The sequence below is a fragment of the Ictidomys tridecemlineatus genome, chromosome 1, assembly GCF_052094955.1.
Source record: "Ictidomys tridecemlineatus isolate mIctTri1 chromosome 1, mIctTri1.hap1, whole genome shotgun sequence".
In the NCBI taxonomy this organism is placed as follows: Eukaryota; Metazoa; Chordata; class Mammalia; order Rodentia; family Sciuridae; genus Ictidomys; species Ictidomys tridecemlineatus.
The window spans coordinates 138188996-138215258 of NC_135477.1; the positions used below are offsets into that span (position 1 = coordinate 138188996).

General features: G+C 39.1%; 1 protein-coding gene across 3 annotated transcripts in view; it reads right to left on the reverse strand.

Annotated features, from left to right (window-relative positions):
- The window catches only part of Sncaip (synuclein alpha interacting protein), a 146587-nt gene that overhangs the window by 48402 nt on the left and 71922 nt on the right, over window positions 1-26263 (reverse strand). For all 3 annotated transcript variants that reach the window (XM_078048397.1, XM_078048398.1, XM_078048394.1), the window contains exons 2-3: window positions 21958-22060; window positions 10086-10158 (exon numbers count right to left, since the gene is read on the reverse strand). In XM_078048397.1, coding sequence (XP_077904523.1) covers window positions 10086-10158; window positions 21958-22014 — 130 coding nt within the window. In that variant the 5' untranslated portion in view covers window positions 22015-22060. The remainder of the gene's footprint in view (window positions 1-10085; window positions 10159-21957; window positions 22061-26263) is intronic.

Genomic DNA, 26263 nt, shown 5'->3' on the forward strand with positions numbered 1-26263 from the left:
AGTATTTGCCCAAATTTAGATTCATCATATCACTGAGAGTCTGTTCTTTCCATTGTCAGTTCCTTCCACTGAATTGAATGTTGTGACTTCTTTTAATACAATCAAGAGAAGCAGGAATATAATGAGGCAAGTTCAGCAGTGTTATGTCGAAGTCATGGGAAGAATGCTAAAGTAGTCTTACAAGATTCACTCGACACACATTTGTTCTCTGCCACCTTTGCCCATGGTCCTAGGCAAATAGAATACACACAGATCTTCCAGACAATAATGCACATACACAGATGAAGGAAAAGTAAAAAATGCAAAGTGCTTTGAAGGAAACAAGAAGGGCACTGGAATAAAGAACAGCTGAGAAGCCGCATCAAAGGGGTGACATTTAAACTAAAACCTGGAGATGACAAGAAGACAGTCATGTGAGATCAGAGGGAAAATAAGAGATAATTTTGTGAAGATCTGAGTAGAGGGAAGCACCTTCACAAATACCTAAAGTAAAAGAGAATCTAGTAGGTTCTGTGATTGCTGGAGTAGAGGGAGCGAGAGTGAAGATGAACATGTGGGAGGTTATCAGGGGCCAATCCATTTGGAGGTCTTATTGACCACACACAAAATAATTTGATTTTTGTTTTAGCTGAAATAGAGTATTTCTGAGGTGGTTTCACAGAGGCGCATGTGTTCCTTCCTGGGTCTCTTGCATAAAGGCACTGATCCCATTTGTAAGGGCTCTATGCCCATAATTTGATCACCACCCCCCCTAAGGCTCCACCTTTGAATAATATTACCTTGTGGATTAGATTTCAATGTTCGTATTTTGAGGGGATGGAAACACTCAGTCTATAGCATGGGGATATATTTTGAGCACAGAAGGAGGATAAAGGAGAGGGAGAACTCTAGATTCAGCAATGGAGTAGATTTTTTAGAAAGCTGAGCTCTGTTTACTGCAGAGGAAATCTGGGGAGGAACATGTTGTGGAGGAATTCCTCATGAGAATTCCATGAGACATCCAATGTAGAGCCCGAATGGTTTATCACAAAGGAAAATGGAGTGTGAAGATGAGCAGCAGCAAGTCGATGGTACCTGACACTGTGAGAACCGATGAGGGAGGCTGAGCAAGGGTGGGTCTTGTTGAATATCTAGCCTCACTTCAGTACTTTTTTTTTTTTTGAGAGAGAGAGAGATAGATAATTTTTTAATATTTATTTTTCAGTTTCGGTGGACACAACATCTTTATTTTATTTTTATGTGGTGCTGAGGATCGAACCCAGCGCCCCGCGCATGCCAGGCGAGCACGTTACTGTTTGAGCCACATCCCCAGCCCCTCACTTCAGTATTTAAAGTCCAGCAAAATGAATTGGAGTTGTAAAGGAAAATAAGGAGATACAAGCAGGTCAGGAGGGAAGTGGGGAAAAGAGGTGGTCTTACAAAGCCAAGAAAGGAGGCTGTTCTCAGAAAGGAGTAGCCAGTAGTCTTGAATACTGCCAAGAGCTGAAGAAAGATGAGTTTATCAGAGTGTCAAAGGATCTGGCAATACAGAAGTGGTCACCTTCCCTGGAAGAGGTGAGTCAAACCTGAGATGCTAACGCAAAGAGAAGACTGAGTAGAAGTAGGGTATCCATAACTCCTTAAGCAGCTTGGCTCTAAATGGGGTGGAGGGAGCAGAGAAACTCCAGAATTTTAGAGTGGGTGTTCATTTTTTAAGATGAGAGGATATGTATGGCCTCACAGAGAAAAGAGACTGATGGTACAGATGGTGCACATTCACACTTGAATGTGCATAAACAAATCACTTAGGGACCAGGCTTATTAAAATGCAGATTCTGATTCAAATAAAACGAAGAGAAGCGAAATTCCAATTATGATAAAACCTCAAAGATCCCTCTTTGACCTCTTCATATATCTATCCACACCTCAGATACAGTTAGCAGCAATGTTCAGGAGATACCATCATGAGTAAAATTGCCCAAATAAGCTTTAGTCCTTGGGAGAAAACTGATTAAACTAGTATCATATTATTAATAAATTTGAAAACACAGATATGTAAAAAGTAGGAAAAGCATAGGAAGATAAGAACCAATATAGTGAGCTGGCAGAGGTACTGATACGACCGAGGCTGCATTGCCAATATAGAGGCTACTAGAAGCCTGTGGCTATTAAGCATTTAAAATATAGCTGTCATATGTCAAAAATCATGCAGGTTAAATAAAATATGTTATGAAATCAACCCATCTGTTAAATAACCATGTGGCTACTGGGAAGTTTTTATGTTATTTGGTGGCTCATATTTTTATTGGATGGTACTGTCAAGGGAGTCACCTGATGGGGTGACTTTGGAGGTGGAAAGGAGTGAAGGAAGCCACCCCTGGTGAAAGATACAAAACATTTGAATAACTTAAAGAGGTTCCTTGATGGACTGGCACGCTAAAGGCAGGGGAAGAAGCAGGCAAGGGAGCCTTGGTCCAGGGGAAGACCACTCTGGGCCTCCACAGCCATGGCCACAGAGGACATTGTGTGATATTCCCATTGCATATCTTGAGAGTGATTTGGGAAAACACCAGCCGGTTCTGAGCAAGGGGGAGACATGGTTGCATCTGCCTATTTGAGATCACTGTGCTTCAACAAGAATAATGTTAGACTATAGGTAGCCTAAATCAGTGCTTCTCGTACTTGAATGTACATAAATATCTTACCGAGGGACGAGGCTTATTAAAATGCAGATTCTGATTCAGGGGTCTGGAGTGGGACTTAAGGGTCTGTAGAAGCTGCCCACAGCACTGTTGTTGGTCCTGACCACACTGCAAGATGCAAGGGCTGGGGTGAGCAAATACCACAGAAGGGTCTGGACTTGTGTAGATGACTCTATTCTCTCTTTCAGCGGATCCTTCAACTACAAGGTTCTAGGATTCTGTTTGAATCACCTGAGATTATTTTATTAGCTTTTCTTTTTCTTTTCTTCTTAGGGAAGACTAAAAGCAAAGAAGATATGGGAACAAAGAAGAGCCATTTAAAAGAGGAAAATAGAACCCATTTAATATTAGGAGACAAAAGAGGAAGAATATGCCTTCATCAAGAAGTGGGATGCTGTCAGAGATACTCTAAAGCTCCCCAACACACACTCTTCTCTCATAATGGACCGGGAAGATGGGATGCGGAAAACCATTTCTCCCTATGACTTCTAAGAAGGAAGTCATGTGAGGTCACACAGGCAAAAGGCATTTTGCTTCTGTATCAGGTTTTCCTGTTCCTTGTGCCTCCCTTTCCCTCCCTGCTCAGTGATGCTCCTCTCTGCACTTCTGGTTTCTCATCTTGCCTTACTGCAAATTCCCCAGGAATTCACCTCTCCTAAGAGGAGGTTTCCATGATGGCCAGTTTGGGGGATGGGAGGTATGTTCCTTAGAGTCCAACAAAAATAAACCAAGATGTGGAAGAGGAGACTGTGAGTCCCTTCCTCTAAGTTTCTTTTTCCTTAAATGTTGTCTTTTTTATTATTATTATTATGAATTCCTGAACTCCACTGCTATTAACCTTTTAGAAAACCAGGTTGCATGGTGATTGCATTTATGGTTAAGCAAAGGGAAGACATGTTCAAATAGAGAGAAGGGGCAAAGATGCAATGTAATTTAAGCTCTGCTACATTCCAGCCCCTCTCCTTATTTTGATACCACAAACTTTTCCTTCATTTCCTGTGCCATCTTTACCTACATTGATTTATATCTTTTTTTCTCAGAACCATAAAGTGTTCATGGACTAAAGATGACAATCTCTTCCTTTGGACAGTTCTTCTTTCATAGGTAAGTTCTGTGGCCCATGCACAATGGTGGCCATGTGTATTGTGTAGTGATAGAAGAAAGGCAGCAGATAAAACTGTCTTCACCTTATGATTATGGCTGCCCCCCCCAAATAATATAGCTTAGGAAAAATACAGTAATTTTGTTTTGGTGGCAAGGTTAATAGTAGTTTTTAATGTTCAGTTTTTCAAATAATGGATGATATCATCTTTATAATTATAATACTGCAAATGAAAAATAAAAATAACTGTTTTACATGATGAACATTCTCATCAAGAATGTAAAACAATTTGATGTTTTACCACTTGTAAATTTTCACTGTTGTTAAAATAAATGGGATCTTTGTCATAAATGTGAGATTCTTTGCAGCATCGTGTTGAAAAGTTCATTTTCTTGACTGAGATCTTAGCAAATGTGTTTCCCTATTCTTTGGAGCCCAGTTTATATTACGTCATGTGAAGTGGATTAATCAGCAGGCTTTTCCATTTAAACTGTCCCATACTTTCACTTTCATGCTTTGAGCATCCAACCTTACTACAAATTGAAAACAGAAGTTTTTATATATTTAGCATCATCAACTATGTCACAGCAATGTCTACAGGATAAATTTCATGCCAACTTATTATTTTAGGTGATGGCTGAAATCCTTGACAATCTCAGAACATCACATAAGTGTCTGTTTTAATAGGTTCAGTGTCCTGTCACAAAATTTGCATGTATTGGGTTTAAAAATACAGCAAATCTAAATGTTTTAAAATATACATTCTAAATGACTTTTGCTGAATACTAATTAAAAAATATTCATCATACAAGGAACATTTACATTACTAAAATGTAAAATTCTTTTGGAGTCTATTCTCCAAGATGTCACAGGATCATTTATTACTGTTATATAACCAATTTTTCAAACCTCAGTACATCTATGTTTTCAGACACAAAGCTGCATTAATATTTATTTGCCTTCTTTCATAAGAAAATTATACAATGAGCTTAGCAGATATTTTGAAAGAATCACAAGATATTCGAAACATCATGAATTGAAACAAATGTGTATTTGAATATCTAATTAATTTTCAAAAATTCCAAGTCAATGAAATTGAATATGTTTTGATTTGAATACCATATGTTGCCATGATGTATTTTTATCCTCATTTGGAAAAAAACCCACAGAGCAGAGTTAACATTCATTGCTGTGTACTCTCCTATTTTCCTACAGGAGTAGCAGGTATTGATCAGAGAATTCCTGCAAACATTTCACAAATAACTTCTCTCCTTAGATGCCACTTTTTCACACATAAGTTCCTTTGCAGCTAATTCTAACCTATACTATTTGCTACACGTTATTCCTTAGACTAAATTACTTCTTTCTAAAATCTTTTGATTGTTCTTTTTAGTTATAGATGACAGTGGAATGCATTTTGACATACATACATACATAGAGTACAACTTCACATTTTTGTGGTTGTACATATGTAGAGTTACACTGGTCGTGTATTCATATATGAACACAAGAAAGTTATAAGTGATTGATTCTACTCTTTCCTATTCTCATCCCCCCCTCTCTTCCCTTCATTCCTTTTTGTCTAATCCAGTGAACTTCTATTCTTCCCTCCTCTCCACTTATTGAGAGCTAGCATCCGCCTATCATAGAGAACATCTAGCTTTTGGTTGTTTGGGGATTGGCTTATTAAACTTAGCATGATAGTCTCCAGTTTATCCATTTACTGGCAAACACCATAATTTCATTCTTCTTTATGGCTGAATAACATTCCCTTGGGTATTATCACTTTAGCTGTATCCATTCATATGTTGAAGGGCACCTAGGTTGGTTCCATAGCTTAGCAATTGTGAGTTGAGCTGCTATAAACATTGATGAGACTGCATCACTATAGTATGCTGATTTTAAAATTACTTCTCAGTTGACAAAAATTCAGAGGAGTCCTGGAGACAGCAGAGATGCCTTCATGTTCATTTGCTAACTCCAGAACTTTTGGACAAATTATTTACTCTGCAGGCCTCAATTTCCTCCATCAATAAAATGAACACAATGGTCCTCCCTCAGAGAATTAAGTTGAGGATACGCAGGCTGTTTACAGAGCACCTGGCATAAAGCCTGGCACACTCAACATCTAAGAAACAATTCAGATACTTCAGCAGCACCTGTGTAGCTCCCAGCACAGCCTGTTCTAGGGCTTCTGGCTCCTTCCCTGCCTCCCCATCACCTGCCTGTGATTATCTCCAATTTCCCCACCTTTCCTTTCAAAATCTCTTCTCACAAAAATCTGAAGCCCAGTGATAGTTGTGTAATTAACAGAGAATAGCTTAAATCATTATTCTTGTCAGGGAAGAATATAGATGTCAATAGGAATCAAAGTCTCTGATTAAAGGCAGGGCACTCTAACAAAGAACTTCCAGGCCTTGGTGAGCTGGAGGGAGGAGAAAGGAGCTGGGTCCCAGGCCTCTGTAACACTCTCCCACTGCAGTTCCTGCGAACCCCCACTGGAGCTGGCCCTGATGCAGAGATGAAGGAAGTAAGCCCTAGCTGTATGCCTTGCACAGGGGCTTCCAAAAGGCCACAACCAGGGCTTACTTGACATCCCTGCTCCTCTACACTCAGGAAGCAGGCAGAACTGATGAGCCCACCTGGGCAGGCAGGAAAAATATGTAATACACCGTAGGAGCTATTCCATGGGACTCACAGGTTCTGATCAGAACACCCGGAAAGACCCCTTGGATTCTGTTCTGGGTGTTTGGCTTTAAGAGGGACCCTGGAAAACCTCAGTCATCCACCACAGAGCAAGAATGACCAGGATGCACATAAAACTGGAGGGAAATGTTAACCTGGCAAATGCCAAGACTGATGGCTATCTCTACACACTTAGCAGCAGTCTTGTCCGGGGAGATTATTCTTCTCAATAGTTCCAAGGAAGAACGAGGGTTGATGGGTGGAAAGTCAAGGGACACCGAGTTTGGCTGAATAACAACATTAAGCTTTATGGACAGGCTGCATCCTAAGACTGGGCACTCCCTGACACCAAGTGATGAAATACAGGCAGAGTGACCCCAGGGTTGGGATAGTAAGAATCACCTTCAGAGGCTAGCTTTGGAATACGTATTTTATTTTGTTTGTTTACCTTATAGAAAACTTTTTATTTATAAATAGTTTAAAAATTTCCATTAAAAATAAATTTATATAATAGTTGCAAAACTAAGAACATTACCCCCAAACAGCCATGTATCCTTCATCCACACTCATCTGTTGTCAACATTTTACCCATTGGTTCTATTGTTTAGACTTTCTCACTTACTCTTTCTCTCAGACTTGATGATTTTTAAAGTCCCTTACTTACTAAGAACTCTGATTCTACATGCTGAGGCTTCTTTCCCGGTACAGATTGAGCACCCCAATTGACAAATCCAAAATGCTCCCAAATCTGAAACATTTTGCGTGCTGACATGATGCTCAACAAGTTTTGTATCTCAGAGCTTTGCAGATTTTGGATATTTGGATTAAGAGTATTCAGCCACTTAAGTATGCAGAAATCCCCAAATTCCAAAAAAAAAAAAAAAAAAAATCTCTGAAATCTGAAGCATTTTGCACAAGGAATACTCAACCCATGATAGAGTTTTAGAAAAACTGGAATCCTGCTGGTAGTGCTTTTCACTACACTTAGTAGAAAACCTGAACTTCCTAGGGAGTTTGGTCTGGGCCATCTCCCTGATCTCCCCTTTTATCACTCCTGTTCTGATCACCAGGCAGCCACTTCACAGGTTTTGCTTTCTTCCTCATATTTGCTAAGATCATCCCTGGCTCAGGGATTTTGCCCTTCCTTAGTTCCTTTGCCCTAAATCCCCAATCCTCTTCACTGCCTTTCACATGGCTGATTGTTCCAACATTCCCTGACCTTCTAAGCTCTCCCTAAAACCCTTAAGTTATTCTTTCACATTTGCTCCTGGGGCCCCATATTACCCTCTGTAATGATCCTACTTGCCTTCTGACTTTACCGTGTTGAGATTTCTTTCAAAGTCCACAAGTAATTAATTATACAGCCGTGCTGTACACAGGTGAATTTGTCTTGTGTGTCTTTTTCTAGGATTACTTTTTGTCTACTTGAAGGCTGGGGAACTGCCTCCAAATGGTCCATCAAGTTGGAGGTGGTATATGTGGTTTCATCGAGAGTCTGAGCCTTTTCCTTGTACATCAATATTCTGGCAAATCTCATTATTTCTGATCACCCTGAGCCTGAGTCCTTGCTTTGGGTGAAGGGCAAATGCTCATGAATGTGAAGCTGGCCTCCTTCACCACTGCAGAAGAACATCTAGAATCCCAGATGATGGACATGGCTGTTAGTTACAAGGCCTGAAGAGAATGGAATAAACCAGCCCCAGGAAAAACAATTGTTAAAGTTTCTGTTTATTCACTTAACTTGGTAAGTAAGAGTAGTTATTTAACAGAGAAAAAGAAATTCACCACTTAATGGGAGGAGAATGCTGATTTTAACAGCTTTCAAAGGATAGCATCCTACAGTTGCCACTAAGTCCATTTATCTGAGAGGTGGTATATGTAAAGAATAAGAGAACAAAATCTAGAGGCAGACTTCCTGGGGTCTGAATCCCAGTTTATGACTTCATTGCTCTGTGACTCTGGGCAAGATATTAATCTCTGTTCCTCAGTTTGCCCATCAATAGTATAAACTACTAATAGTACTAAGCTCTCAGGGCTATTAGAATTAATGTAGTTAACAGAAGTAAAGTACTTACAGAAATACTGAGTACATTAACAGTGCCTACTTCTTTACAATAAAGCATTTGCTGTTATGTTTTCTTATGTCCCGTCTCTAATTAAAGAAGAAAGAAAATTTTATATCTGCAAAATGCCTTAATATACATTACCCAGTTTTGATCCTAACAATAGCCTGGTGTCTTTGGTAAAAGAAGTTTCTTCTTTATTCTATAGATAGCCACAGGTTCAGGGTCATGTAGCTGTTAAATGGCTGATTCTAACAAGAACCCGAGTCTTTAGTTTTTAGTCTCTGAGCGTGGTGGCCTCTCTGTTGCAGTCTGTGGTCTCTGTCACTAACCACAGTCATTGGTTCAACTTTGAAACAAATGCTACCTTTTAAGGACATACTGCTTTGTAAGGCTTACAACCAAAAGCCTCTCTTAAACCCTATAGAACAGGAGAATCTTTAAAATAAAAAGGTAGAACAAACTAAGGGCAAATGAAAAGTCTCATTTGAACTTTAAGCTATTTTCTGACCCAAACAAGGGTACATCACTTTCATTCACACTCACAAACAACACGCAGATAAACACACAGAGACCAGTTATTTTTCCTGTCTCATCTAAGCAAAATGTTGAAAGAAACAATCCAGGGAAAAATTAGCTTTGCAAAAGTCCTTTGAGTAAGAAAGGCTGGGACTTCTGGTAGCTGGTACGTCTTTTTATTTTTAAAGATGATATATGTAATTTGAGGATTATCTTAAGCCTTCACCAACCATGGCTCTCCAAACTCTCCTCACTATCAGAGGAGGTCCAGCCTTGGCAAGGTTAATGGTGATGCCTTACGGTAATTACTGGGAAAAAACAATAAACATCATTTCATAGTTTAATACCATGATATCATTCCCATCAATATCCTTTTTATTTTCATTTTTGCCCATCACAGTGAGAAAAGCAGAAAGCTTAATTTGATTTACACAGAGAAAAACAACCCTAAATGTACTTTTTTTTTTTTTAATTGAGGGAGGGGGCTGAAAGGAGAAAAGGTCAACCAGCTGGTTTTCATCTATATGCCATAATTCTCTGTTTAGTTTACACTATTAAACTCCAAAGCTTTTCTTTAATCTTAACTGTTACAGTATGCCTTATTGCAGATTCTATCATGTCGCACTCCTGATAGGGTTTCAGACTTTGGCAAAGCACCATCCCCCAAGCTGGTCCTTGCCATATGGGTAGTAAATACATCCAACATTTTTTCATTGGCGCCTGCATCATTATGTTTTGTCACCAATGCCTTCTTGGGTTTTCAGTAAATTGCTGCATACACTGTGGTTTGGAGATGCTGAGATGATGTACAGTTTATCTGTACACAGCCGGGTCCTTATTAGGGCTTCCCTGTCCTGCTATCCTTTTGTGGATAACCTTAACAACCATTTGTTGAAGGTGGCAGGGAGTGGGTATGAGCAGAGAAATTGCCAAAGGAAATGAAAACAGAAAGCAGGAGCAGCCAGCAGGAGGGCAAACTATTTTGCAGGAGTCCTTAAGCCAGGATGGGGGAAAGAGGAGAGCAGCCCAACTTACCTGATCTGTCTTCATTTTGTGAATCACATCTTCGGCACAGCTCTGGGATGGTCTTGAGTGATGTGACTGAATACTGAATGGGAAGCCAAAGGAGAAAGGTATAAAATAGCAAGTTAAAATGAGAACATTCATTCAAATAGGCTGGGGGGGAGGTAATAAAAACACAAGAAGAGATACCTGGATACCTGGATGCTTTGGAAGTCTATCTCATTATACCTTAAATAGCAGCATCCTAAGCTTCACCTACAAGCATCTAAGCAGATGCAGATTAAAAAGAGGGCTGCTGACAGTCCTTCTTTAATGAACGAAGTGGGATGTAGCCAGCAGATGCTCCATCTCTCCTCACTTCTGCTACTTGGGAAAGATGGAAGAATTATATGACCTTAAGAGCTTCCAGAAGATGGCTATAACATTTGAATTCTGAATTCTCAACTGTGTATCATTATGAAAAACAGAGGAGTTATTATTATTATTATCATTGTTGTTGTTGTTTTGTTGTTGTTATTATTATTATTATTTGTGGTGCTAGGGTCTAAATCCAGGGCCTTGATAATGCCAAGCAAGCTTGCATTCTGAATCAGTTTTATACAGGAAGAGCCAAGTGGAGGAGCAACTGGCTTCCAAGGCAGTTAGGGGACAAGTCTGTGTTGGATGCTGACTGGACAATGCAAATGTCCCTAATGTTGTCACTTATCACAGATAAGTAGCATCTGTGGTCTCTGTGGGAAATACCAGAGTAATATCATAAAAAGTGAGAAGAGCATGGTTCTGTGTTTGAAAGCTCATGTGTTTCATGTACAGATTAGTCTGAATTGAAAGAAACCACCTTTCATGCTTAGTCCAAGCACTGACTCAGGGGCTGGCTATCAGGATAACAAATTATGACATAGGAGACACAAAATCGGAAGAGCTAAAACAAATGTAAAATCAATAGCTATGATTTATGGTGAGTACATTTGATGCCAATCAATCTTTTTCTTTAGAGACGGGTGTTTTAAAACAAAATAAATAGGATGAACTCTTTCTTTAATCAAAGGCCAAGCAAGGACTGTCTTCAATTATGCACATACTTTAATTTGTAAAATGCAGCTTACTAAAAATATTTTTGCTCTGTACCTCTAAGAACAATGTTCTGATGTAAATGAGAATGTATCATAAATTACTTCACCAGTGCAAAATTTGGGGGACTTGTGAGAAAACATTTATTCTAGAAGAAAAATGATCACTGGAAGCTCATTAGGATTATCCTAGCATTGCAAGTGAGAAATGCGTAATTAGGACACATTTTTCAATACGGAGGTTCTTTAGTTAGTGTGATTTTGATGGATGAAGCAAAGAATCTTCATGGAGACCTCCAGTGCTTTCTGCAGGCTATCAGCACAGCAAGATGGAGGGGAGGGTGCAGTCGTGCCTATTGTCAGTTTGCCAATTGCACTTCACAAACAAATTAAATTTCCAGTATTTCCAAGTGAAAAATGAAATCTCAAATGACTAATTAGAGAAATTATTCTTACCTGTCTGATGCAATAACATCCTATTTATATTAGCCATTCCTCAGAGACTACCGGTACTTTAGCAGGTTCACTAGATATGCAAATGGAGGGATGATGGTCTCTTAAACCAAAATGGAAACCCAAAATGTTTTCCCCTTTTATATAATATTCTTTGTGGCAGTGGTGGGGGGGGGGTCATCAAGGTTAACATTGAGAAGACTTTTTCTTGGTACTAATAAAATAATTTATGTTTATGGCCAAGTACAAGCTCTTGAAGGAATATAGGAGCTTCATGGGACCAATTGATAGAGATTAAATAATTACATAGACTGTAATTCAATTAATTTTTTTGTTTTGTTTTCCAAATACCCCATGAATGACTCTTCAACAAATACTTTTCCTCTCTCTCTTTGCTTTTTTCCAAGGCAAAATTCTAGATAGAGGAAATTTAAGATTGATTGTGTTTAAATATAGTTAGTGACAAATTCAATAAGGTTTGCTCACTGAGTTTAATGAAATACATCTTATTAAAATGGGTGATCTCCTATCTGCATTTCTAGACATAGGCCTCCTAGCTCCCATCCCAATGTCAGACACATTAGGATCTCTGATTTATTAGTTGTTGTTCCAACTCTCCCTTTTTGACCACAAAAGCCCACGTGTGCAGTAAGTTTTAATTTGATGAGGTTTGAATTTGAACAGCACCAGCTGCCTGGCTGGTATGGGGATGGGGTCACAGGCAGAGACTAGCCTAACCGAGCAGCCCACTGCCTCAACCTACATCCCTCCTCACCACCCACAGCTGTATAAAATGTCACTTCTTGGAGGCATACATTTGAATTCCTCACATGAGAACTTAGCCACTTGAGGGATAATGACCTTGAAGGAAAAGTCATGTGCTGCTCCTGGGAATGGACATAAAAAAGCACATCAATCTAAGGAAAGGTTGATGCATTGGCCAGAAAATTAAAGTCTGGGGTAATTTTAAGGATGTGTGGAATGTAAAATCAGCACTGACCTGAACAAATCTGTCATTTTTTACAAAAAAAAAAAAAAAAACACTAGGAAAAAAAATTTGTATTTGGATAGAGGATCAAACTTAAATGAACTCTGTAAAGATGGTTAAGATGTGATGGGAAGAAATACAGTGGAAACGATTCACAAAATCAACATGCAAAAAACATTTTCATATTTACAAATTTGGGAATGAGCACAAAACCCAGGAATCTCCCTTGTGAGAGTACATTGTGCTACCATCTGGGAGCTAAAATGGAAGACTTCCCAGGCCTTCATCCCAATTCATAAGACAGATGGCCTTTTATAAGCAGCTGTCAGATGGCCAACTACCTCATTGTCAGGACAATGGCCAGCTCCCAGGGCAGTAAACTATTGTCATTTTGGCCCCATCAGGACCAAAGCCCAATGCATTTTTCTTCTTTGCTGTCCACCAACCCAAGTTTTATAGCCTCTTCTCTTGATTCTTATTGTCCTTGGGTGATAAGAAATGAGAGAGGGCTTGATGTTGTTGGAGAAACACTGTGTATATTTTCTTTCACTAACTTGTCCTAATGTATTCTTTTTCTAGAATCTTCCAGAGGTTATTTTCACTGTGGGAAAATTCTTTCTGATATAAACTTCTTTTCCACTTTTCTACCATGTCTCAAGAAGAGTCCTTGCCAGAATTTAACCAGGTGCCCCAGCTTCTACAATGTCCTGTCCATCCAAAGTCTAGTTCTCCCTCTATTCCTTTACTCCAGGTTCCCTCTTGCCTGCAATGATTTATTCTAGCCATGCAAATACCAGGTTCTGTGTTTGTCATGCCTTCTCCACAAAGCCCTGGCTGATTGTTTTTTCCCTAGCTGGCCTTTCTCAAATCTTCCCTTGGTAAATTTCTGCCTTTTCTTGTGTTTGGTTGTTTCCTCTGTATAACAGTTGGTTCCCATATGTGCTGGTGGGAAAGGATGATGTCTTTGACTTCTACGTGTGCATGGCACACAGGGACTAATTAACTGAGGGGAATACCAGGATGTACATACATTTTACTACTCTTGGGCACAATTCTATAGATGTTCAAAAGAGCTTTTTCATGTTTAGGCAGTAAGTGGGAATTTCCTCCAAGCCTTCATATTGGCATTAGAATTAGTTTCCCAAAAATACAAATGTGACTTAAGTGTGTTTCCATTTCAAATCCTTCAGGGGCTCTGCACAGTCTATAGGACAAATACCATGTGTCCTAGCATAGCATGAGCTCAGCTACATCTCTCACTATTGTCTACTTCTCTTTTGATTGTAGCAATAAAAAAATATTTTGTGTTCACCTGTTGTTTTACCTATCTATACCTTTAATATGTGCTATTCCATCTACTAAATGCGATTCTATCCAGATGCAAATTCCTTCTAATTCTTTAAGATTTATCTGGATGTCATTTCTACAATATCTTTTCTGACTCTTCCAGATGGAAGAAAATGTCAGCTTTCCAAGTGTGTTCTCTGGACCAGTGGTATCAATACTACCCAGGAATTCATTAGGAACTCACATTCTTGGGAGCATCCCATAGCTACTAAGTTCAGAATTCTGATTATGGGGCCTAAAATCTATTTTTTACAGCCCTTCAGGGGGTTCTGAGGCATACTGGGGTTCAAGAACTAATGCTCTGTATTTTTCCTTATTTTAGTCATTCATCCATTACAGAATATATCAAAAAACATTTCATCTATATATTTACATAAATGCTTTCTCTGCTTCTTGAGGGTGTGGTGGCCAACATTTTATTTATCTAAGACACTAAATATTTATTAAAGTGGATTAAATGCATTCATCTAGATAGTTTGTGATTTCAGACTCAGTAATAATAACTGAAGTGACCTTAGAAAAACCTATAATTACAAATGTAACAATAAAATCATGATACACTTAAAAGAAAAATACTCTCAATATGCTAACAGTATGAGTACTCATTGATGTCTAAGTCTTTTGAGTAAAAGAAAGTGATTTGTAGCCAGAAGATTTGGATTCAAGGGGCAGCTATGACATTTATTTAACTTTGTGGTTCTGCACAAATAAGTTATTTCATATCCTGGGACTTAGTTTCCCTATCTGTAAAACACAAACAATTATACAAGATAATATGGGTGAAGTCATTTTGTAAACTTTTATGTGGAGTTAAAAGTTTATCTTTTCTTTGTAGCCTGTTTTCTATGAGTGTCCACAGCCCTTTCTTCACTTTTTGTTCCTGATAGTTAAGTTGATTTTAAGGGTAGAATCAGACATGAGAAATAATGGTGCAGGAAGAGAGGAGGTGAGCTGGAATGAAAGGAAAGATGGTTCGGCCCATCACAGCATGTTATTTGACTTTTCTTTATTCTTTCTTCACCCAGGAGAGTTTGGGGCTAACGGCCGGCACTGAAAACTCAGCTTCAGACTGCATAGTTGATATGACTCAAGAAAATTCTACATACCCCAGTCTATACCAGTTTTGTCACTCTGCCATGCAAAACAGTTGGAGCATGCATGGGATTTATAACAACAGTGAATGATTTCTACATTGGGCTATGGGGATCTCTGACCACCCTAGATATTGTTTGGGACTGAAAAGCTTTGGCCCCTATTCCTGAAAATGAGAGCCAGTTGGGTGGACAAGCAGACATTACTCAAATGGAAATGAGCCCCAGAAAATGAAAGAACAACACCCCCAGCACCTTTTCAAGCTAGCGACTTTTAAATAACTAAGGTCCCACTAGGTTTCCAAAAGAAACAATTAAGCCTTCCATCCAAACAACCATTATGAAGTTCACGATTTCTCATAGAGCCTTCCAAAATTTAGACAGGATCTTAACAGGCATACAATAAAAACAAGGACAGTAACGTGTACGAGCACAACTGGCCATGAAGGCAAAGACACGCAGCCAGAGAGATTTTCAGAGCATACTATTTTTCCAAAATGTTGTCGACCTCATCAAATGCTTGCCCTTCCAATTCAGGAAGAATTTTGCCATGCTTCGTGGCCCTCTGAGAATGTGGCACTAAGTCCACCCCTGCATCGCCAGCCTTCTGTGTGTGCTTACCTGTCATCTTCTCCCACCTCCTGAGGACCATGCCCTCCCAGCCATCATCCCTGCCTCCTTCCCTCCTTAGCCTCTTTCTTGATATTAGTTTCCCTCTGGATCCTATAAAAATTAAGAAGCACCCCTGCCACCTCAGGATGTTCTGCCACCTGACTGATGATGGGCTTTCTTGCTCTTGGTTTTGTTAGCCATCTTTGTGAAGGAATGGTCTCTATTTCCTCATCTCTGCATTTACTCCTCCTGTCACCCTCACATGGTCCTCCCACCATCTCACAGACACTGTGCTTGCCATGGCCACCAAGGGCCTTAACTGGAAAATCCAGTTGGTACTTTCACTCCTCACCTTGCCACTACTGACCAGCCCGTCTTTAAGTTCCTTAAATCCTGTTCCCCCTTTTTGGATTCCTTAGTTTTCTTTTTATGTCTAAAAATTTCTTTAAAGTTTCTTTTATACTAGTTCCCCCAACACACAACTTGCAGGATATACTTCTGTGAAGTTTCTTCCTCAGTGCATCTTCTCTTTCCATATTCCGTGTTTTCACAGATGACTTACCTGGCTCCCACAGTTCCCGCCACCACCGTTCCACAGAACAGATAAGGATGGTCCACGTGTTCCTATATCTATCCCACTCTGCTTTAAGTACATTTATTTTCACCAATGGCCTAATTGCCAATAATGAAAAATATTACACTCCACCCTATTTTTAAAGGCATTTGATTTTTGCTCTGGCTCCTTATTTTTATATTTTCCATTTTCCAAGAGTTTTAAATACTTAATAATAATACAATTATTTTATGCTATATCTTATTTATGATGAGTAATTGGGAAAACTCAGTAACTCTTTTTGACCATTTTAAGAGTAAGCCAGGAAACAGCTATAGGACCTCAACATATAATTTGCCTTTTCTGGATTAGATGATTCCTAACTTATTTCCAGAAAAATACTAAGGAAACAAATTTTAAAATAGCATATGATGTTAGAAGAAGGTGTGAGGTTTTTGATAATGTGGGGCTGAAGAAGAGGAATGAAAGGGAATTTGTACACAAGTACAGGACATTGTGAAAACACTACAAAAAAGATGAGTCATTCAAAATAGTTGCTAAAATGAGATCATATTGGGAAGCACAAAGAAAATTTTGAATATAAACAGAGCAGGTCAAATCCTGGAAGGTCAGGGCTGATAGGACAGTGACACTGGGATGGAGACAGCCAGCATTGGTCACCTTCTAGGAAAGTGGAAGAAAACAGGGTTCATTTTTCTCTGATGATATTAGCTTCCCTCTGCATCCTATAAAAATTAAGAAGCACCCCTGCCACCTCAGGATGTTCTGCTGCCTGACTGATCATGGGCTCTCCTTGCTAGAGTAGAAGGGCAAGCCAGGTTGTTTGTATCTTGAATATCTTTCTACTCTGTTCCATACCTAAACTAATGTATCCTTTACACACTCCAACTCATGGTTGATGTCCCCTTGAGGGGTTCTCTACCCTCTTTCTCAAGGTCTCCCTCTGCTGTGAAATGGGTCTTTGCTGAAATGTAACAAAACTGGGGCAAATGTCAGGACTAAATTGAGTAAAAAGTGGTATGCAAAAAAATCAAAAGAGGGCTAGGTAGCTCAGTGACAATGATGCCCAGACTACAAGGAATCTTTTTTTTCCCCCATCAGAATGTAAAAGTTCTCTAAAATGAGATTAGTTTTGACCTAAGAATTTTTATTTTTCCATCAGACAGTAATTCAAGCACCTCAGAAAATGAATCAACAAAATTTTATGTGCTTGCTCTAGGTTACAATGACTTGGATCAAAAGGGATAGTAAAGAGGAAGGACACACATTTCTCTATCTTAATCTCATATGACTTCCACAAAAAATAGTTTCAGCAATTAACAAAAAAAGGTAAATTTTTACCAAAGTTTCAGTCAGAATGATACAGAAAGGTAACAAAAGTTCTTGCAAAGAGGAAAAGATTATTTTAATCACTTTTATTTGTATGTGTACTTATGTATGTATCTATATTAACATGTGCACACATGTGGCTGTATGTATATGTGTATGCATATGTACAGGTATATATAGTTATGTATATATGAGTGTGTGCTTATGTAATATATATGAATTTTCAAGTTTTTACCCATAAAATCCAAGGTGATAAATAAAGATAATCATTATCGTTTTATAGAAGGGCAACTTGAAATACAGTAAAATTAAAAGATTTGCTTAAGTTCCCTTTAGCTGGTTTCATTTTATTCATTTATAATATATACTAACTCCCTCACTACCCAGAAGCAATCTGTAATCACTTCAGTGCCAAATGGGGATAGTGATGGATGAAGTGACTGGTCTTAGGGACACCCTCCATTCAACCAAGTTGCTCAGAGGGAAAAGTAATGTGTCAACAGTTCTGTATGTAAGTCCTGATCCTGCCACTTGCCCATCTGTAACCTGTGAAGATCACACCACCTCTGCAAGCCTCAACTTTCTCATCTATAAAATGGGATGAAAGAAGAGCCTGTCCCCCAGAGGGAATGTGAGGCCTGAAGAACCTAACTGACCTAAAGAGTTGAGCTCAGTGTGTGGCATAGTGGGCGAGTGATGATGGGTGGTGGCTTCAACAGATCCCCAGTGCAGTGTCTGCTGCATTCAGTCTTGGATATGATACTATTTTTAAGAACAGCAAGTTGGCCCTTCTTAATAAAATAAACATGCCATGGCTCCTAAGAATTCCAGAGGGTTTTTGTTTTTGTTTTAATTCTGGAGGGATCTGGCTCCCAGAGGAAAAAAGAAAGAAATCTGTAAACCCATTTGCAGTGACAGAAAAGCCCTGCTTTGAACCTTGTGTTTATGTGTGTCATCACCTCTCTCTCACAGATTCACATTTATTGCACAACGTTCTGCCCTTTTTGATGGCAGAGTTACAAGAATGTATAGTTTAAAGTCTGCATTTTGCAAAGGATGTGCATTATTTTTGAGTCTGGGAAACTTCAAAATAATTTTGTTGCCTTCTGTGTTTTGTCTCATTAGGTAAAGGAAAAAAAAAACTAGTTGTTTTTTAAACCAATATACAGCTTGTGCTTTAATTAAAACAAGAACCAGGCTCATGACCAGAGGGGAAAACCATGAAACACAAAGCCTAAACTACGTAATAGGGCTATGGCTGGAGACTCAGAAGAGGAGTTTTCAACTCCAACATGATTTTTGTAAACATCTTTTTCAAATGTAATGTGCGTTTTCCTCCCCACTCCTACCATTTAAACAGGAAAGTGGCAAAAGGGCCCTGAGAGATGAAGGTTTATGGAATCCTAAAAATAAAAGCATGTTCATGGGAAATGACATTTCTTTTTATGCCAATAACTTAGCACACTGAAAATATTTTCATTTTTTTTTCAATTTTAGCATTTGAATAATTTCCATTTACCCTGAAAGCAGCTGTAACATTCACTGCTCCTAGTTTACCTAAATAGGCTAACAATCATTTCAATATTTATGAGATTATATCTGCTCTTTTTTCCATGAAATCATTGCATAAGAACAGTACAATTCTGGCATACTCAAGGCATTAAACTGAGATGCACTGAATTATATTAAAATAATCTTCTATGTTGTAAAATCAAAGAAGAGCTTGCCCACTTCCAAGGGGATTAACATAGATCAGTATCCTCAGTACTACCAACATTTTGGGTTGGGTAATTCTTCCTTGTAGGGGATTGTCTACTACCAACAGGGGAAGTTTCTAAACCTCCCTGGTCTCTCTACCCATTAGATGCCAGTAGTATTTCCCCAGTATGACAATAAAAAACGTGCCAGGTATTGCCAAATATTCTTGGGGTGGGGTGGGGAGGGAAGTAAAAATTCCCTGATGTGAAACACTGTGTTAAACCACACTCATCTTGTAGAGCCAGTCAAGTGTTATAACTGCAAGTGAATATTCTGGAGACAGATGCTCCTGACTAGGTGGGGGGCATTCAACAAGGTATATCAGATCTCCATGCTTCCTTCCTCCTCTGTCAGATGGAGATGATAAGAGCACCTCCTTCATAGGACTGCTGTGATGATTGAAGGAGATAATGCCTGTCCTACAGTCAGCTCAATAAACACCAGGCATTATTATTGCTTCATCAATTCTATGTACTTGCAAACTTGATTCAAGCTTAACTGGAGGTTAAATATCCAAATGAAAGAAACATTTAAAGGGGGAAGTCTGGGTGGGGTTACACTATTACAGATGGACATTTTTATTTATGTTTCAGAGTGATCGAGTTATAGAAACTCAACTATTGCATAATCTTGCAGCCTAATTTGCTAAACAGTTTTAGTTATTGCTTAGCATATTTTATCTTTCAAGTAGAGCTTCCTAATTCATCAAAATTATGGGCTGCTGCCAGATGATTCCTCTGTAAATACAACTGCTCTGTTGTGTTTAAAAAAAAAAAAAAATCTTGACAGCCTGCCTGGTCTTTTCCCTTGAGTTCTTTCTTCACCATTGGTCATATAAATATTATTGTGTTATTCACTGAAATAATAACAAAAGCTACCATTTTTAAGAGTAATTTGCCATGTGCCAAGCTAAGTGTTTCACATACATTACTATTTCACCCAGTCCTCAAAACAATCTTAAAAGTTAGGTGAGAATCTCAGAGAGGTGAAGTTAATGTGCTCCAAATCATCCAGCCAGCAAAAGTTAGAACAAGATAGGAACCTAGGCTGGCTGCCTTCAAAGCCTTTGTCCTCATTTTTCTTTCTTTCCTTTTTTTTTTTAATATCAGTATTTGAACCCAGGAAGACTTAACTACTGAGCCACATTCCCACCTCCTTTTAGTTTTTCTTTTAAGACAGGATCTCACTAAGATGCATAAGGCCTTGCTAAGTTGCTGAGGCTGGGCTCAAACTAGCAATCTTCCTGCCTCAGTCTCCAGAGTCACAGGCTTGCGCCACCACCACAATCTTATTATCCAATCAAGCGAGCTATCTTCTAATTCTTAATCATAACACAAGTTTCCTTTTCTACAACACTTTCCGTCCTTCCCACATAAGCCCATAGTTTTCATCATTTTCCTTGCTCTTTCACCACTCAAATCAAAATACCTTGAAGGGAGTGGTTATAAAACAACCATTCTCTGAACACTTTCAAGTAATTGAGAGACCAACCACAGATAACAGACAGATATCTGGGAAGAAGGAAACTCACTCCCATTAAATTTGAATGAGGATCAATTAAAACTGTCGAAAGCTAAAATAGGAAAGGTTGAATTAACATTTTTCTGATACAATAATAAAGAAGAATCATCAGATTATATAAAACAGGTGATTCATCAAATTCATCTCAGGAATCTAAATCTGGTGTATAGTATGCATATTTTACTTCAAGGTAATGAGTAAAACAGAGGAATAAAACTGTTGCAAGAGGTGCGGTAAAGTAAGCTCATCATTTCCAAACAATTTCCAGGGGTGACCTAAAGTTTTGGACCATGAGAGATCAACAGATGATGAAGTCAGATATTGTGAGCTCCTGGAAAGAAAAGTTTTATGTCTAGCTCAGAAACAGCAAGGTCCCACCACAGACTTGAGAGCCCAATGTTTCTGGGGCACTAGATGCCAAGATGTCTGTGGGTGTGGCCGAACTGACTGGGTGGCCAAGGATAAGTCACATGGAGCTCTAAGCAAGGCACATGTAGACAATTCACTCAGAGCAGCCCTGAGTGAACCTGGAAGAAGCAGAAAGCTTGTAAGTGTTATAGGAACTTAAAGACTCCTCAGCCACAGTATTACAGAATTAAGTAGAACCTCAAGGCCAGCTTGTCCAGTTCTTATCAATGCATGACTCTTCCTGAAAATTCCCAAACCAGTGTCCAGTTTGTGCTTTGATACCTACAGTGATTGGAAAAATTCCCTTTATTTTTTATCAATTAATAAATGTCAATTTGGCTTCAATCTGTGTTGTTATGAACTGTGGAGAATTCTGGCATGGAGTAGCCAGATATATAAGAAAACTGAGAATTAAAATTCATAAAGTTGATTATGTGCATACTCAGACAATCAATAATTTTGACAACACTGGAACAGATTAGGAATGGGAGGCTCAATGAGTTAAGTGCCTTGCCCTTCTAAGCTTGCACATAATTAGATGGGGTTCACTTCTTGGTCCAGAGACCCTCAAACCACACTTTGTCTACCACACAGAGTTCCTGCTTTCAATTTCTAAATGTAGTCCTAAGAGTTGCTAATAAACAGATGACAATAAAGTATGAATTTGAGGGCAGAAGATCTTGAAAGCATTGTTTACAAGAAGTAACACTTTTTTAAAAGAAGTAATACTTACAGATATGTCATCACTGAAGTCAATTTCATCCAAATCAAGATATTCAGGGGCTTCCATTATTCTTCTTTGCACATTTTGAGTAAGATCAAATACTTATGATTTCCTGGCCAAGACAGAAATAAAAAAGAAAGGCAAAAATGTTAGCTGTTTATAGCTAAAAATATTATCTGTATTTAAACAAACATGAAATTGAAAGATAATCAGGTGCTAGTATATTTCCAGAGTATATTCAGAGTATATTTCCCCTCTCCAAAGCCCCTCACTGGGCTTTCCAGAAGCAGGAGCACAGCTCCTCCCCAGAGAGCAGCCATAATTCTTTGCTTTACCTGATTTGCGCTTGCTTGCCTTTGCCAGAGCAATAACATGGGTCAGAATATTCCCCTATGATCAATATTAGGATTCATTCCAATACACACTCTGCTCTCACCATACCCTGGGTGCACGTATGGGATTCAAAGAAAGGGAACCAGCCTGGGAATCTTAGGAAAACCATATTCATGTTTTTCCTGAAGGCATATCCTTGGATTCTGTGCATTGAGCAATAAATACTAGGATCTCTACCATAATCATAGAAGTATAAGATATCAATTAATCTAGAGTAACAGCTGTTTTATAATTTGTGGTACAACATCCCATACAATTCTAAAAGGCTAAAAAAAGCAAGAGGGTGGGGAGGGAGAAAGAATGAAGGAAGGAAGGAAAGAAAGAAAGGAAAGAAGCTTTCTTCTAAGTCTAAATCAGATTGAAGACACAATTTTTGCCTAGCCCTCTGCCTTAAACAGCTTTGTCTGATTGTGCCAGAGTGACCTGACACAGGCACCAAAATGTCCTCCGTCAGCACTTGCCTTGGGGCTGCCTATGGCAATCCTTTAAACCTGTCAAGGAAAGACGCATCGCCTCTCACTTCATCTTCCCATCACTTATCATCATCACCGTCGGCAGTGGCAGTGGCACCTACAGATGTCAAGAGCAGAAATATAGATCTCCTGGCAGTGCCTTGGTGTGCAATTATCTTCTGCCAAACCAATTCTCAGCTACTGAAAGAAAATTATATTTCCCACAACTTGTCTTTCTTATTATAAAAATTGTCTTATACACCCAGACTTGAGTATTTGAAATGATCCATTTTTCTCTCTTAGTTCTCTACTCAAGGTGTTCCTTGCTGAACAGAGAAGAGCCATTACTGGAGAGTGAAAGTGCATCTAGGCTGATGAAAATGGGCTTCTGAATACAAGATCAAGTGCAAAAATGCTTGTTTTTTTTTTTTTTTAAAAAAGGAAACTCTTTATTCTAAATGCATTGCCTTCTTATTCTGAGCTATTTCTCTCTTTTAAGCTACGTAAATTGTGTTATTACAATAAAGAGAAAAAAAATCATTCCCCATCCTATCACCTAATTTTTCCTGTTTCCTTGCCTTCCTTTCTCACACACATGCATCATTTTTTACATAGTTTTATTTATAGCAGGTAAAGAGTCCCAAGAAAAAATTAGAATGCTATTTTTACGATCAGATGAGATAATCTACTTATGATAAATGGATAAAGTTCTTCTGAAATCACAAGGTTTTTTTTTGGGGGGGGGAGGGGTGCATCCTGAGGATTGAACTCAGGGACACTCAACCACTGAGACACATCCCCAGCCTGTTTTTTTGTATTTTATTTAGAGACAGGGTTTCACTGAGTTGCTTAGCACACCTTGCTGTTGCTGAGGCTGGCTTTGAACTCTCTATCCTCCTCCCAAGCTGCTGGGATTACAGGCGTGTGCCACATGCCCAGCTAAAAAATCACAAGTTTTTAAAAGAAAAGGAAATCAAATTTGTATTTGTAAAAATAATTTTAAGCCAGAAATTTTGTTATTGACAGAAATCCTAAAATAGGTGCTCAAGCAAATAGTTGGGTATAAAAATACATTACTTTCCTTATAATCCTTACAGAACTTTTCAGAGGAAAACACACATTTGTACTTGAGAATTACTCAAAATAACTTTCTCTTTCTGGATTTCAGCTCATCAGCTAACAGACTTTCTTCCAATCCAATTTCATTTCACTAAATCTGTCCTTCACAATGACTAGCTGATCTACAGACTCTTCCTGTGCTTTGGTGAACAACACAAAGATGATATGGTACAAATAAACAAACAATCAAAACAGGGGAGCTGCATGCTAATCCTTTCTTGGATGGACTCTATCTACTACAATTAAAACTACCGAAAAAATGGCATATGCCTGCAGGAAGGGAAGGGGGAGAAACATGGAAAATTAAGGTAGGTAATAAGTTGAAGGTACAATATTTTTTGTTTAACATAATCGTGCCATTTGTTTAGCTTTAAAAAATAGCTCAAAATGAACAAGCCATGCGTTCATAATCACCAGCAACATAGAATATGAAAAAACAAAGCATTGAAACATATATCAGAGCTGAGGGCCAAGTGGATCTTTAAATAAATGGAAATACAAAGCTAAATATAAGACGAAGATGAATATGCCTTAACTAATCATCTTAGCAAAGAGTCACTGAACACCCGTTTGAGATGCTCTGACAATAGAGAGACAGGGCCCTATCCACTTGAGGTTTGTCATTCTAGCAGAATGTAACCAGTGGGTAATAATATGACATTAAATCAGAAAGTCTTTGTGTCTGCACTTGAAGAAAGGTAGTTAAATTCTTCATTCTGTACGCCAGAAGATAAGAGTTACAATAGCTGCAGCCCATTGTGGAAGACCTGGGTCCCTGCTCATGTTATTCTGGGTTGGATGATCCAACTGAGACTAAGGGTCCAAGACACCAGGAGCTTTCCTTTGCTTCCTAGCAGGCCTCCACACACAGCCATCCACTTCATGATGTCTTATGCTGTCTATGTCACACTTTCTGTAGTCTGGTTTCGATGCTTCTTTCAAGGTGTCACTTTGAGAGCATTTACATTGCCAGTAAAAATGTGCAGAAATACCCACAGATCACCAATCCTGACCATGTTTCCATGGTCAGGGGTGAGTTCACAGTTGTCCCTGAGGTCATTACTGTCTCCCTCTTTTTCATCTGCCCTTTCACAGATCATTGCCAGCTTTGAGTCCCCTTCTGAGGCAGTAAGGTGAGGTTGGGTCATGAAACAAGATGAGGAAACTAAGCTAGAAAAGCTAGACCCTTGTGGATTTGCTCATCCTTCTCTTCTGCCACCTCCCACCAATCTGCAGTGGAAACCCAGCAACCTCCATTTCTGACTGCCGACATGTATGCTGTAACAGAAAGCTCAGCTACACAGGGCACATCAGAGGCCCATGAGTCAAGTCTGGCACACAGATGTGATTTGTTTGGCCCTCATAGTATTTAAAAAAAAATCAAATCAGTTGCCAACTTGTAGACCTTGGGAGATTTCACATAAAATTCTGAATTTCTGGCTTTGCTTTAAAGTATCTGAAGCTACTGCAACATCGGTTCACTTTCCCCATGATGCCAACAGTAGCTGCTCCCACCTATCTATGAGGTCTGCGCTCCCCACTTTACCAGATCCCCTCTGTGGTTGCTCTACTAAGGCACATGCCCTACCTAATCTTGACTAAGCCTCAGAGGGTCATGCACTCAAATGCCCTGACCTTGTGGGTATTCAAGGGTTTGACCTTCAGAGGGAATTCAGTATTAAACAATGAGTACCATCATCACCACCATCATTACTACCACCTTTTTCATTTGGTGTCTTCTGCCAAAAATGTTGACCTCATTTGTATTCTAAGACCAAACTTGTATTTTAAGATGGTTTTAAATTCTTATACCACAACAGCAACAAAACAAAATTTCTTGCAAATAAACCACTGCTGGGGGTCACAATTTGTGCTTTCACTGAGTCTGTTTTCTTTCTTAGAAAATCTTCACAAACATAATGTTACAAGGTGGGGATTACGCTTCTAACCGAAAGATGGGAGGGTTCTTTGCTTTGTGGTGGATTTACATGAGTCTATTTTACTGCTGAGAGCAAAAAAGTCAGGGGAAGTCATGCCAAGGGCAAGCCCAGGTAGACCCCAAGCCATCCTCCATCTGACCCAGAACAGCAGCTCAGAGATAAGAGGGCTGCCCCTTCTCAGGCTGGCAAGGATGAGTTTATGCCTGAGTGAAAAATAATTTTCAGGCTCCCCAGAATGGGCAGTTCAGCTTAAAATCCTTCCCATGAAATTTTTATTGCACTTATCATAGTTAGCCATGGGCCCCCTTCAAGATCCCGGGACCTAGTCATCTGTAAATTTGTACTGCACCCCCATACCATCAGCCCTGGCCCTACAACCTGCAGTCACTTATCCCTGGTTCTCTGAGGTCT